General features: G+C 38.5%; 6 protein-coding genes across 6 annotated transcripts; 1 reads left to right on the top strand and 5 right to left on the bottom strand. All coding sequences in view use genetic code 12, as the record gives it.

Annotated features, from left to right (window-relative positions):
* Window positions 1-5,322: 5,322 nt before the first annotated feature.
* On the bottom strand, window positions 5,323-7,167 carry MET13 (methylenetetrahydrofolate reductase (NAD(P)H); the record flags this gene model as incomplete). Its single annotated transcript, XM_007376227.1, has 1 exon — window positions 5,323-7,167. The coding sequence occupies one exon, from the start codon at window positions 7,165-7,167 to the stop codon at window positions 5,323-5,325; it is 1,845 nt and encodes a 614-aa protein (XP_007376289.1).
* A 59-nt stretch (window positions 7,168-7,226) lies between these two features.
* KRE5 (Kre5p) lies at window positions 7,227-11,769 on the bottom strand (the record flags this gene model as incomplete). The annotated part of the gene is made up of 2 exons (XM_007376228.1): window positions 7,227-11,700; window positions 11,750-11,769. 2 exons carry the CDS (start codon window positions 11,767-11,769, stop codon window positions 7,431-7,433), a joined length of 4,290 nt encoding a protein of 1,429 aa, XP_007376290.1.
* Window positions 11,770-11,920: 151 nt separating this feature from the next.
* On the bottom strand, window positions 11,921-12,874 carry SPAPADRAFT_62093 (metalloendopeptidase; the record flags this gene model as incomplete). The annotated part of the gene is made up of 1 exon (XM_007376229.1): window positions 11,921-12,874. The coding sequence occupies one exon, from the start codon at window positions 12,839-12,841 to the stop codon at window positions 11,978-11,980; it is 864 nt and encodes a 287-aa protein (XP_007376291.1).
* Window positions 12,875-12,924: 50 nt separating this feature from the next.
* Window positions 12,925-14,427, bottom strand: THI6 (bifunctional hydroxyethylthiazole kinase/thiamine-phosphate diphosphorylase; the record flags this gene model as incomplete). Its single annotated transcript, XM_007376230.1, has 1 exon — window positions 12,925-14,427. The coding sequence occupies one exon, from the start codon at window positions 14,425-14,427 to the stop codon at window positions 12,925-12,927; it is 1,503 nt and encodes a 500-aa protein (XP_007376292.1).
* A 366-nt stretch (window positions 14,428-14,793) lies between these two features.
* SPAPADRAFT_62095 (alcohol O-acetyltransferase) lies at window positions 14,794-16,961 on the top strand (the record flags this gene model as incomplete). Its single annotated transcript, XM_007376231.1, has 1 exon — window positions 14,794-16,961. The coding sequence occupies one exon, from the start codon at window positions 15,000-15,002 to the stop codon at window positions 16,434-16,436; it is 1,437 nt and encodes a 478-aa protein (XP_007376293.1).
* SPAPADRAFT_140191 (RNA-binding protein) lies at window positions 16,433-16,954 on the bottom strand (the record flags this gene model as incomplete). Its single annotated transcript, XM_007376232.1, has 1 exon — window positions 16,433-16,954. The coding sequence occupies one exon, from the start codon at window positions 16,952-16,954 to the stop codon at window positions 16,433-16,435; it is 522 nt and encodes a 173-aa protein (XP_007376294.1).
* Window positions 16,962-17,071: the final 110 nt, after the last annotated feature.

The raw sequence follows: 17,071 nt of genomic DNA on the forward strand, positions 1-17,071 counted from the left end.
CCAGGTGAACAAACTACTAGCCCAGTTGAGCAAACTACTAGTGCCGTTGAACAATCTACAACACCAGTTGAAGAAACCTCCACACCAATTGAACAATCATCTACCATAGCTGAAGAATCGTCTACACCAGGTGAACAAACTACTAGCCCAGTTGAGCAAACTACTAGTCAAGTTGAAGAATCAACAATACCAGCTGAACAAACTACTACTCCAGCTGAACAAACCACTAGTCCAGTTGAAGAAACCTCCACACCAGTTGAACAAAGTACTAGCACAGTCGAAGAAAGCACAAGTGAAACATCAATTGCACCAGTTGAAGTAAGTACCACTCCTAATGAAGAAACTACTTGTTTAGAAGAAACCTCCACACCAGGTGAACAAACTACTAGCCCAGGTGAACAAACTACTAGTGCCGTTGAACAATCTACAACACCAGTTGAAGAAACCTCCACACCAATTGAACAATCATCTACCATAGCTGAAGAATCGTCTACACCAGGTGAACAAACTACTAGCCCAGGTGAACAAATCACTACCCCAATTGAAGAAACTACTACCCCAGTTGTAAGTACTACTCCTATTGAACAGAGTACTAGTCCAGTTGAAGAGACTACTTGTTTGGAAGAAACTTCTACCCCCGTTGAACAATCATCTATCCCAGTTGAAGAATCGTCTACGCCCTTAGGACAGAGTACTATTCCAGTTGAAGAAACAACCGCACAAACTCAAGAAACATCCAAACCGGTTGAACAAACCACCAGTGCAATTGAAGAAATAACCACACCAGTTGAAGAATCGTCTACCCTAGTCGCAGAGACTTCTAGCCCTGCAGAAGAAACTTCCACACCAGCAGAACAAGCTACTAGTCCAGTTGAAGAAACTACTTGTTCAGAGGAAACCTCCACACAAGCTGAACAATCATCTACCCCGGTTGAAGAATCTACAACACCAGTTGAACAAACTACTACCCCACTTGAAGAATCGACAAAACCCGTTGAACAATCATCCACCCAAGTTGAAGAAATAACCACACCATTTGAGGCAAGTACAATTGAAACTTCAATTGCATCAGTTGTAGTAAGCACCACTCCTATTGAAGAGACTACTTGTTTAGAAGAAACTTCCTCACCAGCTGAACAATCATCTACCCTAGTTGAAGAATCGACAACACCAGCTGAACAAAACACTAGTCCAGTTGAAGAATCGACAACTCAAATTGAAAATAATACAAGTTCTAATGAAGTATCTATTACCTCAAGTGAAGAAGCAAGTTCTCCGGCTGAAGAATCTACCAGTGGAACTGAGCAAAAGTCTTCAACGGTTACAGAAACCACAAATGAAGAATCTACTGTTCCAGTCGAAACATCCTCTAGTATAGAAGAAACTACCTGCGAAGAAGAAAAATCGACCACGCAAGCTGAAGAAACTACTAGTGCAGTGAACCAAACTAGCTCACCCGTTGAAGTAAGCACAAATGCCGAATCTACTGTACAAGTTCCAGAAACCTCTAATTCTGTTGAAGAGTCTACAACACCAATTATAGAAAAGAGCAGCACAGCTGAATTACCTTCAAGCCAGGTAGGAGAGTCTACTAGTGAAATGGAAGTCCCAAGTAGTCAAGTTAAAGAATCGAGTAATATAGTTGTTGAAACTTCGAATACAAATGGAGAAAGCTCTACATTGGAGGAAACGCTTGTCACATCAATTCCATCAAGTAACATTGAGCAAACAGTAACAACAACAGTAGAAGAAACTGAAACTTTTGAATCAACTATTACTTTTGTATCCACAACCACAGCCACATCTACTACAGTTCTTACCGTTACTTCATGTGGTACTAAGTCATGTTCTAAAACCACAGTTACCACTGGTGTTGTTGTTATTACTACCACAGTAGGCGAGACAAGCACCACCTATACAACATATTGTCCTACTACCAGTGTAGTAACATCATATCTGACCATAACCAGCTGTCCTGAAAGTACAGCAGCTCCTACTAGTATTCCAGAGGAATTCACCAGCCAAGTTGAAGTATCTACAAATAAAGAAGCTACTACATTAGTCGAGACTACTGGCTCAGAATCTACAGTGCCAGTTGAAGAGTCTACAAGTATAGCTGAACAAGTAACCACACCAGTTGAAGAAACCACTATTACGATTGGAGCATCTACCAGTGAAGTTAAGGAGAATTCAAGTCCAGTTGGAGAAACTTCTACATCAGTTGAAAAAGTTACAAGCGAAGAGTCTACGTTACCAGTTGAATATTCTAGCGAAGAATCCACTAAACAGGTTACAGAAACCAAGCCAGTTGAAGAAACAACCAACCAAGTTGAAGAATCTACATCTCCACTTGCAGAAACTACTAGTGCAGGTCAAATAGTTTCGAGTCCAATTGAAGAAACAACAAGTTTCATTGAAGTGTATACTACTCCATCCGAGGTGCCTACTAGTGCAGTCGAGGAATCAACTACTGAAGAAAGCTCCATTGAAAACAAGGAGTCGTCAATTGAAACTTCAAAGACACATGGTGCTACCTCTAGCTCACCAGAAGAAACTATTGTATCTACTCCACTAGCTAGTACTGAAGAAGAAACAACACATCTCTATACCACCATTCCATCAACCGGATCCAGTGAATCAATTATCACTTCAGTTTCAACAAAGACTGCCGCAACTACTACAGTTCTTACTGTTACTACATGCGAGACAAACTCGTGCACCAAAACCACAGTTACTACAGGTGTTGAAGTTATTACTACCACTAAGGAAAGCACAACCACCACTTATACTACATATTGTCCTCCAACTTCAACTATCACTTACTACCTGGTAACTTCTACATCATCTTCTGAAACTAGTACTGTTGCTTCCACAAGTGTTAAAACTACCGAATCAGAATCTAGTTCAGAAGTTGGAGAAACCACTGTTGGAGAAAATACCTCAGCAGGAGTAACATCCACTGAGCAAACCACCCCGGTAGAAGAAAGCTCGACAACCAGCACTAAAATCTATACAACCATTCCATCGACCAGCCCTAATGAATCAATTATCACTTATGTTTCCACAAAGTCTGCTTCTTCAACCACGATCGTCACTGTTACTACTTGTGAAACCAACACCTGTTCAGAAACAACAGTTACTACTGGAGTTCATATCGTCACAACTACAAAAGGGGAAACTACCACCACTTATAGTACATATTGTCCACCAACTACTGTAGTAACGTATTACCTGGTTACTAGTACCACTTGCCCTGAATCAAGTTCTGTTGCTGCCACTAGTGTCACCAATGCCAATTCCGGATCTACTCTGCCAGTTGAAACTACCAGCTCAGTTGAGGTGCCAACTACCAAGCTTGAAAGTACCTTACCAGTTGAAGAAACATCCACTTCGAATACCAGTATCTATACCACTGTTCCATCAACAGAGTCACATCAATCTGTTGTCACTTACTATACAACCAAAACAGCTACTTCCAGTACTATTTTGACTGTTATTTCTTGTGATACCGAGTCATGTTCTAAGTCTACAGTCACTACAGGTGTTCATGTATTCACTAGTACTAAGGACCAAACAGTAACTGTTCATACTACTTACTGTCCTCCAACATCGGTTGAAACATATTATCTGATTACCTGTACCAAAACACCAAACGTTGTTTCTTCCAGTGTTGCACCTACCAGTTCGATTGAAGAAATACCTGTTGTGGCTCCATCTACTGTAGTTGAAGTACCTACTAATTCAGTTGAATATATTACCACAGTTGAACAACCACAAGGACCAACTACTGCAATTGAAGAAACACCTGCCACAGAAGAAATCACAAGTGCTACAACCACCACTTATTCAACTGTACCACCTACTAAATCGAATGAATCAGTCATCACGCATTATACTACCAAGACAGCAGAATCTTCTACTGTTATTACGGTAACAACATGTGAAACTGAAAGTTGTTCAGAAACTACAGTTACTACTGGAATCCACATAATCACCCAGAGTGCCAATGAATTTACTACAGTATACACTACTTATTGTCCTCCAACATCGGTTGAAACATACTACCAAATTACATCTACAGAATCTAGTTCTGTTGCTGCTACTAGCATTACTGAAGGAATAAATCCAGGATGGGCCGCTACAACCGAATCTATTAAACCATCAACTCCATCAGAAACCACCTATTTACCTGTTGTTACAATCGTCTCAAGTGAAATTGTAGCTCCACCAATAAATACTGTACCAGAGAAGCCTGCAGTACCACCTGTTGAAACACCTGAAACTGAATTCATAATTGAAAGTACTGGTTCAACCACTTACCCAATAATCCCTGTAACTACTCTCAGCTATGCTTCTACCGTTACCAAGGCATCAACAACACTTGTTACAAGCACCCAATGTGAATTTGAATGTGAAACTATTATTTATACATCTGCTACAACCTCAACAGCTACCGTTGAAGGTCAAACTACCGTGTACACATCTTTAATTAGTGCTCAACCGAATAGTGTACAAACCCAGGCACCCGTTCCAATTGCAACACCAGCAACTATACCAGCTCCTGCTCAAATCCCAACACCTGCCACTAACGCAGCACCAGAAAGTGTTGAAGCACCTGCTTCTATGCCAGCACTGGTTTCTGTACCATCACTAGCTACTATGCCAACATCCGTTTCTACATCCGTTTCTATATCCGCGTCCGTTTCTATGCCAACGCCTGTTTCGATATCGTCAACTAATTCTATGCCCGCACCAGCCACTTATGTCAGTGAATATGAAGGAAAAGCTTCTTCATTGAGTTCGAAATGGTTGGTGATATTACCGATTATGTTTTTAATTTAATTAATTTTATAAGTATATAGTTTATATTAAATTAGTGTTTAATTTAATTATTTTTAATACTTATTACAATTTTTGTTAAATAGATTAAAACTTCTATTACTATAAACCATACCGTTGAGGATGCCACTATACACAAGAAAACATTTTAAAAGACCATGTATAAAGATAAAAATAAAATTTGATTTGACTAAAAATATGCAATTGTTGAAATGAATACCCAAGGGAAAAGTAGAATAACTACTTTCCTCTAACTGTAAATGCAAAATAAAACCGTAACCATAAACCATAAATCTGTCATAAACATTTGGATCACGCATTCTAAAAGGGTGGGTTAGTAAATTAGAAACTTAGTGTTGAAGTCGTTTCTAAAGTTTGAACATGTTGAGTGTTCACATAAAGATTTCCCTGCGTTAGTGAATTAAACAAAATAATAATAATAACAATAAAAAAAAGCAAACAAGTAAGCGAAAGTGTAGAGGCTTAAGCCAAGTCCTTCACATCCAATTCTTCAATCAACTTGAAAATGGTGGAGTTGTCATCGATGAAATCGTTGTTGACCAAATTACACAAGACAAAATCATTGGAAAGAGTGTTCATCAAGTCAAGGAAACCCTTAATCTTTTCAGGATCGGCTCCGGCCAAGTTACTTCCCAAGACATTACCCCATTCACTGAATAATCTGTAAACTTCGTCCTTCCAAGCCAAGAATGAGGTCTTTTCCACAATGGTAGGTTGAAGGATCTCTTCTCCAGGGAATACACCCCAGGTAACAGCGTTGATATCGTCATCCTTACAGTTGGTGGTCAAGTGACCATCCTTGTCAACTGCATAATAGGAAATCACAGAAGAAGAGGTATCTCCTTCCTTGGTATTGAAAGAATCAATCTTGTATAATAATTTGGCAATAACATCCTTGTGACAGAAGAATTCCAAATATTGTTTTTGATAAACATAACCATTCTTTGGGCCCCAACCGAAAACCTTTTCAGAAGATTTAATTGCATTTAAAGAAGGTTGAGAGTTCATGGTGAAGAAACCCTTTTTGTTCAAATGTATTAAATCATCAACAATAATCTTGGTATCGTCTCCAACTGGACCATCTGACCAAGGTAATGCCTTCAAGTCACCTTGCAAATAAGATACAACAATATCACTCATGTCTTTCAAAGATTGGGGGGTACCCCATAATTCAAGCGCTCTCTTTGGAGATTGTCTTAATAATTCGGTAGCACACAAATCGATATCACCAAAAGCTGGAGATCTAGAATCACCCCATCTACCATTAGGAAATTCATCCCAGGTTGCGGTTCTGGTGACATATGAGTATTTTCTGTTTTGCCAGAAAATAGGACGAATAGATTCCTTAGATCTTCCTGGATGTAAGGATTTTCTCCATGGCAATTCAGTGCTTCCGACAACATCATGAGACTTGACAGCTTCGATAAGATTTAATTTTTCTAATATCATCACGGTAGCCTTTTCCAAGTTCATGGTGTAGAAATGTAAATGGTTGACATAACCGGAATGAAGTAACTTGATACACATGTCACTAACCAACTCAGTACCTCTTTCTCTGACTAAATAATCATCATCTTTAATTGGATCCAAGACATCTAAAAAGTGTTGTGGAATAGCAATTTCTGACCATTTCGCACGTCTAACAAAAGCAGCATAAGTGGAGATTGGCATAATACCAGGAATAATTGGAATTTCAACACCAATCTTACGAATCTTCTTACACCAATCGATAAAGTTGTCAACATCGTAAAACATTTGTGTGACAATGAAATCAGCACCAACATCACACTTTTCCTTCAAGTAGTGTAGAGTCTTGATTTCCGATTCTTCTTCAGGATGACCTTCAGGGTACCCAGCAACACCAATATTGAAATGATCTCCGTACTTCTTACGGATATACTTAATCAAATCCTTGGCATACTTGAAATCGCCAGTTGATTCCGATCCATCCAAAGGAGGATCACCACGTAATGCCAAAATATTCTGACAACCAGATTTGAAAGCCTTGTCCAAGGCTTCATCAATCAATTCAACCTTCATATTGGTACATGTCAAGTGCATACATGTTTCTAACCCAAGGGTTGATTGCGCAGTATACACCATTTCGTTAGTCAAAGTGGACGATCTCCCACCAGCATTCCAAGTGATGTCAATGAAAATTGGATTTAAATCGTACATTCTGTCCATACGATCGTACAAGTTTTGCACCCCCTGAGAAGTCTTGGGGACAAAGAATTCAAACGAGAAGGTTGCTGGTGGTGGGTTGGGCCCAGCGTGTGCCTGTTGCAACTTTTGTGAAATCTTCATGGTTGATCTCTAGTTATTAATAAGAAAAGAAACAGTAGGTGAAGGTGAAAAATAACTGTCGAGAACAACAGAAAAAAAAATGTCTGTCTTAACTATACGATACGAACGATGGTAATAATTATCTTAACACAAAAGGAAATTTTGAACCCTCGTGGAAAATGTCCGGTTCAGGCCAATAAATTTTTTTTTGGGCTTATCATGTGAAATTTTTGTGAGTCACTAAATTATATGCAGGATGTACAGTACATCTATATACTCTAGTATTACAACTCATCGTGGTAATCTGAATCGTCGTCGTCGTCGTTGTCGTCTTCCTGTACATACTGACCAGTCAGAATACCGTCGTCACCTGATTCATATACTATCTCGCTTGTATTTGCAACCTCTTCATATAACTTTTGTATCTCAATATTGTAGTCCTTCCACTCCGGTATCAATCTCTTTGCAATATCAAACTTGTTCTCCTTTGTAAGTGGATTATTACAAAGATCAATCATCTTCGCCGAAGTTAAACTGTCATTAGAACACCACGTATCACACCACAACCATTCTTGAGGCAAACTAAAAATCTTAATCAGTCGTTGCATGTTGTTTGGTAAATCCTGATCCAAGTTAGATAACGAGTTAGGATCAGATGATAGTTTCTGATAATGAGATCGTAACCTATCACCAGCATTGATTTCTCTAAATTTCTTCAAATCAACCACAAACAACGCACTAATATGATACTTCAAGTCGTCTTTCAATACTTCTGACCAATACCCTTGTTTCCAGAACCTAAACCCATCCATCTCCTTCCGGGAATCACACATGGGTGTGAATCCATATGGTGCTCCTTCAAGATCGAGATTCACCAACTCAGTTAAATCAGTACGACATATTTGATCAGCATCAATAAATATCACGTTGTCTAGATCCTGTGGGAATAATACATCCAAGAATAAGATCTTGTATCCCCATATACTTCTGTGTTTCTCCTTTTGTTTTCGTAACCAATTGGGCCATTTGTATGTCACTAACTCATATTCCAAGTTGTACTTGTCGGCAAGAATCGGTAATAACGCTTTGAATTGAGGAGACATGTAATTGTCCAATAACCAGAATTTAACCAGTTTGGTATTGTGTTTCCGAACTGATGCCATCATTATTCCTAACAATTGTTCATACTCCCCACCCCCAGCAATTGAGAATATATTGATATCTGCTTGTTTCTTCGACTTCTCTTTGCTTACCGACTTATCTTTGGTAGTCACTCTTGGATAGAGGGTAAGTCCTCTAAGACTAAACACAAATATTTCAGCAAACTGTAACGCTTCCTGATTTGCATCAAACTTGTTCTCTGAACAAGACAAGAGGTCAAATTTCTCCTTATCAAATAAACTCAATTTCCAAATTCCCGGAGTTGTTCTAATTTGAAAATAGTTCAACGTGGACATCACCAACGTGTCACTATGCACATTATCCTTATCCAAGTTGAAAGCTAATCCCAGAGGTGCCATTGCGGTATGGATATCTCTAGCGTATCCTTCATGAACTATGCTCGTCAATTCAAACTTGACACCAAAGTCTTCTGTGACTTTGACATTGCTAATGTCAATATTGTTGGATACTGATTTGGTAGTTGTATGCCATCTATTAGGCACATCCAAACCAATACTCAAAGTTTCATCACTAGGCAACAGCTCATTTTCAGCACCATATCTACTAATCCAGTTTCCATGACCATCAAATTGTGGAGTAGAAGCAGGATAAACACCTTGATAAAATCTACCAATATGGAACTCAGAATTTACTTTTGGCTGGAGTAAGATTCTAATTGAAACAAAGGGAAAGTCTCGGATACTTTCAAGTATAGACACCATTTTTTGGGAATATTCCAGAACAGGATCTACAATAAGCAACACATCCACTGGCGACTCTTTCTCTCCAATATCTATCGAGTTAGACATGTCTAATGTACCAAAATCAAATCTATTGACGTCAACAACAAACAACTTTTCATCAACATGGAATGATTTAGTGACTATCGAACAAACCAAATCAAACCAATCCAGTGGATCAAGACCAATATTGAAATCAACTAATCTTTTCTTATCATATTTATCTGGATATGTCTCAAGAATGTCATTGAATAGCTTTAATCTTTGAGAATGTTCAAATATGACAATTTGCTCCAACTCCGCAGCAGTAAATGGATTGTCCAATCGGAAATACCTTGAATTGAGTAACATAAACGAATGGTTAACAGGAATTTGCTTCTTTTCCAAGAACTTAACAAAAGCAGTATTCAAACTCACCTCTCTTGGAATTTCAACTTGCTTGAGCTCTTCAATTACCTCATTAATCTGTGAATTGGTCAACATATTCAATTTATACTTCTTGCTTAACTTCTCCAACAAGGTAAATGTCGTACCCGTATTAACAACACGAACTTGTAAATCCTCCAGTCTTTTCTTCACAATCTCTAACAAAGATACCAACTGATCAACCATTCTTTGTTCATTGAAACTAGAAAATAACCAAAAAGTATACCCGACATCATCTGACTTATCCATACTTCTAAAAACCACTGATTTATCTTGGATCTCTCTGTCAATAGGCTTATATAAAATCTCACTTGGTTCGAGTGGGACAATCCTTAAATTCCTCTCTGTCTTTGCATTGGAGTATATCAACTCCTTTAACGACATGCTCACACCTTCACGTAATCTAGACTTGATCAAGTTGATGTCCTGAGATAACTGTTTACCCATTGTGATTTGCCAATTCGAAGAAGAGAGTTCGTTAATCACCCCGTTGAAAATGACCGAAGGCGTATCAATTGAGAATTTGTTTAATACGGTACTATAATCGAATTCCAACTTCTGTGACTTGGGGATGAGTTTAAGAATCTCGTTGACGTCATCTTCGTTCTTTGATTCGAGATATTTGTACAAAAATGCAAGGGCTTCTTTAGAACTAGCTTGTTGGACAAGAAAGTAGAATGCGTCAGCTATGGTCTTATCCATAGGATCATCTCCAATCAAGGGTATGAGACCAACTTGTTGAGGAATACCTGTATCCAAGATAACCTTTGATAATGTAAAAAAAACTTTCAATTGATTCTTGTTGGCGAAATTCAACGCGAAGATTAAATCATGAATGTTTTCCTTGAGTGGTGGAATCTGATTTGGTTTAAGTCTGAATGAACTAGGCCCCAAGTATGTGTCTTGACGATCAGTGGAGTAATTGTCATAAGTCACGTCTTTTTCAATATCATTAAAGAAAACAACTCCTCCTTTGGTACGTTTTGAAAATGCGTTTTCAAATACGCGAAATCGATTCTCGTTGTTGCCCATTAATGTATTTCCTGTCCTGAACTGGGTTTGTTTCACTGCGGACAACAATGCAAATTTTGTGATTAATAGTTTCGACTGAATCGTGGAGAATCCCAACTTAATTAAATCCTTTACAATTTTCAATTCAGTTTGTAGTTTTGCACTTAGGCTCAAAATATCTAACTCCAATGGATGGATTGGAGATCCGTTAATATAGAACCCATATGATTCTTGAGAAATTCCAAGATCTTCATTAGCAAAAACATTTGCTTTCACTTGTTCATAGTTCATCAATTTAGGAATATTAGCCACATGAGAAAGAAACTTGGGAAAGTTATTCAACATGGTTCTTAAAAGTTCATATTTGTCTTTGGTGTTTGACAAGACAAATGATGTGAACTTTAATCCAATTTGATCGAGCTTGTTTTCTGGAACAGGTAATAATTCTTTTGATTCGTTGACCTTCTTGAAATCCTTGGTTAAATCAAGAGCACTGACCTTCTTGCCATCTTTGTGATAATCCTTATTCTTGAGACTTAACTCAACACCATATCCCAGAAGAGATTCACCTAGTTGATTGCCCAGAGGGGGGGTATACCTCCATAAAAATCTTATCTTTCCTGCTTTAGCATCATGGTATAAAGGAACAAAGAATTCTTTAGTTGTTGGACTTGCTGGATTGCCGTAGAGGATCAACAATGGTGCTTTTGTATTATCACCAATCACACGATCGAATTGTAGCACATCGTCTACCTCAGTGGAATCAGTCTGCAATGCAAACAAATCACTTGCTGAACAGTAAAACTTGTTATTGTAAAGCAACCAAGTCTGAAGTTTTCCATGACTGTCTCTTTCAACCTCGTTGCCAAAAGAATCGCGTGCACACTCCACATTCAATCTCTTTTCAAATTGCGTTAATACCTTATTCGTGTAATATTCATAATGGGACGCGATTCTAGGAGTGTAGATCTTATTAACTAAATTGAAGTTGACAAAGCTAGCTGATTCAGCAGACAAGCCAACTTTTTCAATAACCCTGGTATAGACCTCCTGCTCAGTAACATCATATAATTCAAAATCATTTTCTTCTTCAGTCAATCCAAATATCGTTTCAATAGTAGGAAAGTATAATGATTCATCATATCCAGATACTGATTCAATTAAATTGATGAGGAAATTGGTTGAGTTCCACAGTGCTTCCAAGCGGACTGATACCCTGTTTGTTGTATTTATATCACCTAATACACAAGATAAAAGGGAAATACAAGTTAATAGGGTGAACCATTTCAGATTCATTATCAATTGTATGTGTTGAGTATAAGGAACACCTGGCAACAGCATAAACTTTTCGCTTCTATTTCTTTCAGAACATTTTGCGCGCTACCAAAAATTGATCAAACGCGTTTGATCAAATTGGCCTATAGAGGGAAGTAATGAAAGATACGGTCATTATTGTATTGTATTTACTCTTTCTGGGTCATTTCTAATTAGTTTTATCCGTCAATAACTATAATTTCCTGTTCAACAGAGTGCTCGTCATCCTCCTCGGTTAAATCAACAACATCTGTAATCTTCTTTGGTTCGACAGGTTCGTCATCTTCATGAATTTCAATAACATCAAGATCATTATCATCAGGAACATCTTCCTTCTCGGCATTCTCACTATGACACCATTTAGAATCACGTTGTCTTCGTTCAGCAGCTTCGAGAATCAACTGTCTCATTGTCTTTTGCTCAGTCTCGGGTTTCCGTACTTTCGAAGGAATGGTATTCACAGTTGTGGTGCCCAGTCCTAGTACTCTCACCTCTGCTTTGTACTTTGGCTTGCTTAACTCTTTTATTCTCTTTTCTCGCACCGACACCAAATTAGGTGTAACTGAAAACTTCGACCCGAGCTTTTCTTCTTCACATCGATAACCCGATGCAGCACCGCCATACTTTATCAGATCATACCTTCTTTTCAACCCATCCAAAAAATCATAAAATTTCTTATCGTGAGCTCCATACAAATTATGGGTTAATTCATGCAAAAACGTCTCGATGATATCCCCAACAGGAAGAAACAGCCGATCATTAGAATGATACCGTAGTCTCAATAAGATCTTCTGGCCGCGGTTAACATTAAGTCCTAACAAGTTAGGATTATTGGGAAACATCTCGCATAGTGTGCCTACTTTGAAATTGTTTTCGTGTATTATCGGCGCCACTGCTTTCGCAACATCGTGAAGTATAGAATTGGCGTATTCCTTGTCGGGATACCGATTTAGACTTCCGATTTTGGCGATATTCGATACTGGAGACGGTTTAGGTGGTCTCTTGACCGCGTTGTCGTAACTACCTCTACCTTTCTGTACCATACTTACTAGAGATTATCAATTTACAGCTGATGACAAATGTGATATGCGGTTCGCGTTTATTTGGAGGCAAAAAAAAAAAAAGTTTAGTGTGTAAGTTTATACAATTCATCTACAAAGGAAATCATAAATGATCCAGGAGTGGAAGAATAACCAGCGGCACGTCTACCTGCTTCGTTATAAAGGTTTACTGCATCCACAGCACTCAAGTAGACATCTGCTCCAGTGGCTAAAAATGCAGCAATTGTACTTCCTAACGAACATCCTGAGCCAGTAACTAAACCCATTAATTCACTTCCTCCTTCGGATTTAGTATACTTATCTCCGTCAATAATATAGTTGACCTTACCAGTAATTACTACAACTGTCTTGAAATCTTTAGAAACTTCTTTACCAATTTGTATGATCTTTTCCTCGGTTAATTTAGCAATCGAGTCTACGCCTCTCATGAGTGAACCACTATTGGAGGATTCGCTGTAGGTACTAGTCAACTTCCAAATACCCTGAATTTCACCAAGATTTCCCTTGATAACCGAAACATGACCGCTATTCAACAACTTTTTGCTTGCTTGTAATCTAGCCTGGGTAGCACCACAAGCCACTGGATCAAACACAATATGCTTTGCATACTTGTTGTATACTTGAATAGCAGTTTTAAATACAGACATAAGCTCTGGGGTGGGTGTACCCAAATTCAATACTAACGCAATCATAGGAATATCCGAGGCAAATTCGTGGAATTCTGCTGCTAATTCAGACATTATTGGCGATGCTCCAAGGGCCAACGTAACATTAGCACTGAAATTCTTGACAACGTTGTTGGTGATATGATGCACTAACGGATGCGTTTGAGCAACAAACTTACCGATATCTGCCTCTTGGATACAACTACGAGAAGCCCAATTTGGTGTAGTCTCGATGATCTTTAATAAATCGCTGGTGGCTTTTCCAGCATTTTCACTGGCCATAATACAAGACACTACGGCGACACCGTCAATTCTCTCTCCGTCAACAGCACATTCATACATCACTTTATCTGCATTGGTATGATTAATCCCACCAATTGCAACACTATTGATCTTCTTCTCGTGCAGTTGGTTATATCTACCTAGCACTTGGAGCATCTTACGAATACCAATAGGGCCAGTACCTTCTGGATCAGTAACGTCCTTCTTGGTATTTGTTGCGTAAACAGTACCTAATCCAACATAATCCGCAATCCCACTGGCAGTAACTGCTTCCACCTCTTCCGGAACCGAGCATGTAACACCCAATATTTTGTTTTCCCCGATTAACCTCCGGACAAGTTCGGCTGGCATATCGTCTTGGCCAACATGGACACCCTCGGCATCAATGGCAAGCGCGACATCAACACGGTCATTGATGATCAAAGGGATGCCTTTTGCCTTAGTCAAGGCGTGCACTTGCTGGGCTCGAGTGATAAAATCTAATGTGGATAACTTCTTTTCACGTAACTGAACTATGGTTGCTCCGTTAGCTATAGCCAATTCCACTTGTCTTAAGAATGTGGATGACTCGGGGATCATGGTGGAGTCTGTCACCAAATATAACGAATAATCAACTGTCATGATGGTAGTGGTATGAAGAAAGAGAAGAAAGTGATAACCATTTTTGGATTGAATTTGAAGGTGTTTTCAAAATGAATATGCAATTTGAAAAATTTTAGGTCGAGGAAAATTATGCTCTTACAGGGACGAGGATGTAAAACACCCAGGCAATGTTTACATTAAATGTTCATCGATACTAATAGAAGTTATTGCAATATCGTACGACATTTGTTTTTGGTAGCAGTCATTTGTTAGGAGATCGGGGACAGTGTACCGTTTACTCAAATCTGATAATATCTGACCATATCAAAGAGATTGCTACTGATACTCAAAATCATATGACTTCAAGATAAGAAAATTCAGATAGAAATAAAATCTACTGCTAAATATCCAAACAACTACCAACTATTCATATAACCTAGTTTTCCTCTATTGGATCTATTTTCTTTGCTCCATTTGCATTGTTCTTGAGGATGACCCACTCCACTAGCGGGTGACTCATTCGGGTCGATCCGATTTCTGCGATTTTTCACTATTGTTATTTAAGCTATCAAGACTCCTATCACTTTCCTAATTTTCACCAGCACACCAACATGGTTCAACCACAGCACATTCGAAAACCAGAGTTTAACGAAAGATACTATATTTGTCGGTGCACCGAGGGATATTCATCCAATTTCAGCATCACGGCCAAGTATAGCAAACAGGTGAATAAGGAATTATTGTCTAATGCATTGCATAGCTTGATCAAGAAGAACAGTTGGTTGACTCATAATTACTTTCGAACCGAAGATGTTCATGGATCACTCACTCGTGGGAAGAACTACGAAGTTCGTGTGTTAGATAGTATTAAGTTTTCTGACGTGGTTACATTCCGGAATATAAATACCTACAATGAAGAAATTGCCGAAGAAGTAAACAGAAATATGGTTCCCATGGATACACAGTTACCGCTATGGAGAATCATCGTGTTTCACGAGAGTCTGGGGGATCAATTGTTGTGTATTTACGTTGATCATTCGAATTATGATGGTTTGGCCGTGGTTCAATTCCATAAAGATCTAACCCAGGAATTAGCAAATGCAGAAGAGAAGTTCATCGAAGAGATTTTCCTGTATCAAAGAGATTTCGAGTATTTACCAAAGACGATTATGCCGGCTGCGGAAATTATTACTGATTTGTATATTCCTTCTTATTTCAAGATTATTAGACACTATTTGGAAAAGTATGTGCCATTCTTGGCGAAATTTACCAATTGGATAACAAGTATTTTCACGAGAAAGACGAAATTCACACCAAACCTTGGTATTCAACCACTCTTTCACACCAAAAAACCAGTGGAAAGGAATCTAGAGACTAAGTTCAAATTTCTCAACTTTACTCCTGATCAAGTCGTGAAAATAACAAAGTTCTGTAGATCACAAGGTATTACATTAACTTCCTATTTCAATGTCTTATTCTTGAAAACATTAGAAGAAACTGTGTTTAAAGCTGTTGACCCTAGCTTGGAATTTTCAACCAGTTCGTTGATTGCTGTTAACGGAAGAAGATATTATTCCGAGGATATTAAGAACTTTAGATATGGTACCATGATCTGCGGAGATCAGGTTATTCTCCCACCGGTCAAAGACGCAACCTCCTCAATGAAATACTTCCATCAAAAGATGGTGGAAAACATCAAGTCAAAAGTCTCGTTCAAACTTGTTGGAATGTATAATCACATGAACTGTTGGGAGTTCTTTAAAAGGAAAATCGGTAAAATCGGAGGTAGGTTCACCTTGACTATTTCAAACTTGGGCAAAGTTGAAAACTCAAATTCTGAGTGTAAGCTCGAGAAAATGTACTTTTGTCTGAATTCAGGAGTAGTATACAATTTCCTTCTTAATATGACAACAACACCAAACAACGAACTCACTGTGGTTGTCGGGTATATCCCTGAATTCGACGAGTACGAACTCGACGGAACAAACATTATGCAACTATTCTTTGACAAACTCCAATTGGAATTCTTACAATATTGTCAAGCTTAACTGTCTTCGTCATCCTCATTTATATCCATGTGATTCACATCCGACATCCAACTAGTCAAATCGCTCCCGTTCTGACTCATCAAATGCATCAATTGTTTAGATTTCTGTATAGAATACTCCTCGCACTTCTTTATAGTCCCACTAACATGCGTACATCTAATTATAACATCGTACCCTTCAATACGGGTAATTAGTGCCAATGCACCTACAATCAACTCAAAGTGGCCTCGCCCACACCGAACTATCCCCGTTGATGTCTTGTTGGAGAAGTACTTTACTGTCATTAACATACCGGCACTACCCCCGCCAAAATCTCCATAGTGTATCTGGAGACTTTTCCTGATGGCATTGGTGATGGATTTTTGATTGATGTCCAGGGATGAGGTTTGATGAAGGGAAAGTAACGCGTTACGTTCTGACAGGGAAAAGTTGGTAAAGTCTTCATCACTGTGTTTAGGGTCGTATGCGGGTGGATACAATATCTCAAAGAGAATGTAACGTTGTTTAACTCTAACCATGGTTGTCTTCTACAAGTATGAATTTTAATAATTTTTTACCAGTAACTTTTTTTTTTATGGTATTAATTTCGCAGACCATCGATACAAATTGTATAACAATAGTGTTAAATAGTACAA

This window comes from Spathaspora passalidarum (assembly GCF_000223485.1).
Source record: "Spathaspora passalidarum NRRL Y-27907 unplaced genomic scaffold SPAPAscaffold_5, whole genome shotgun sequence".
Taxonomy (NCBI): domain Eukaryota; kingdom Fungi; phylum Ascomycota; class Pichiomycetes; order Serinales; family Debaryomycetaceae; genus Spathaspora; species Spathaspora passalidarum.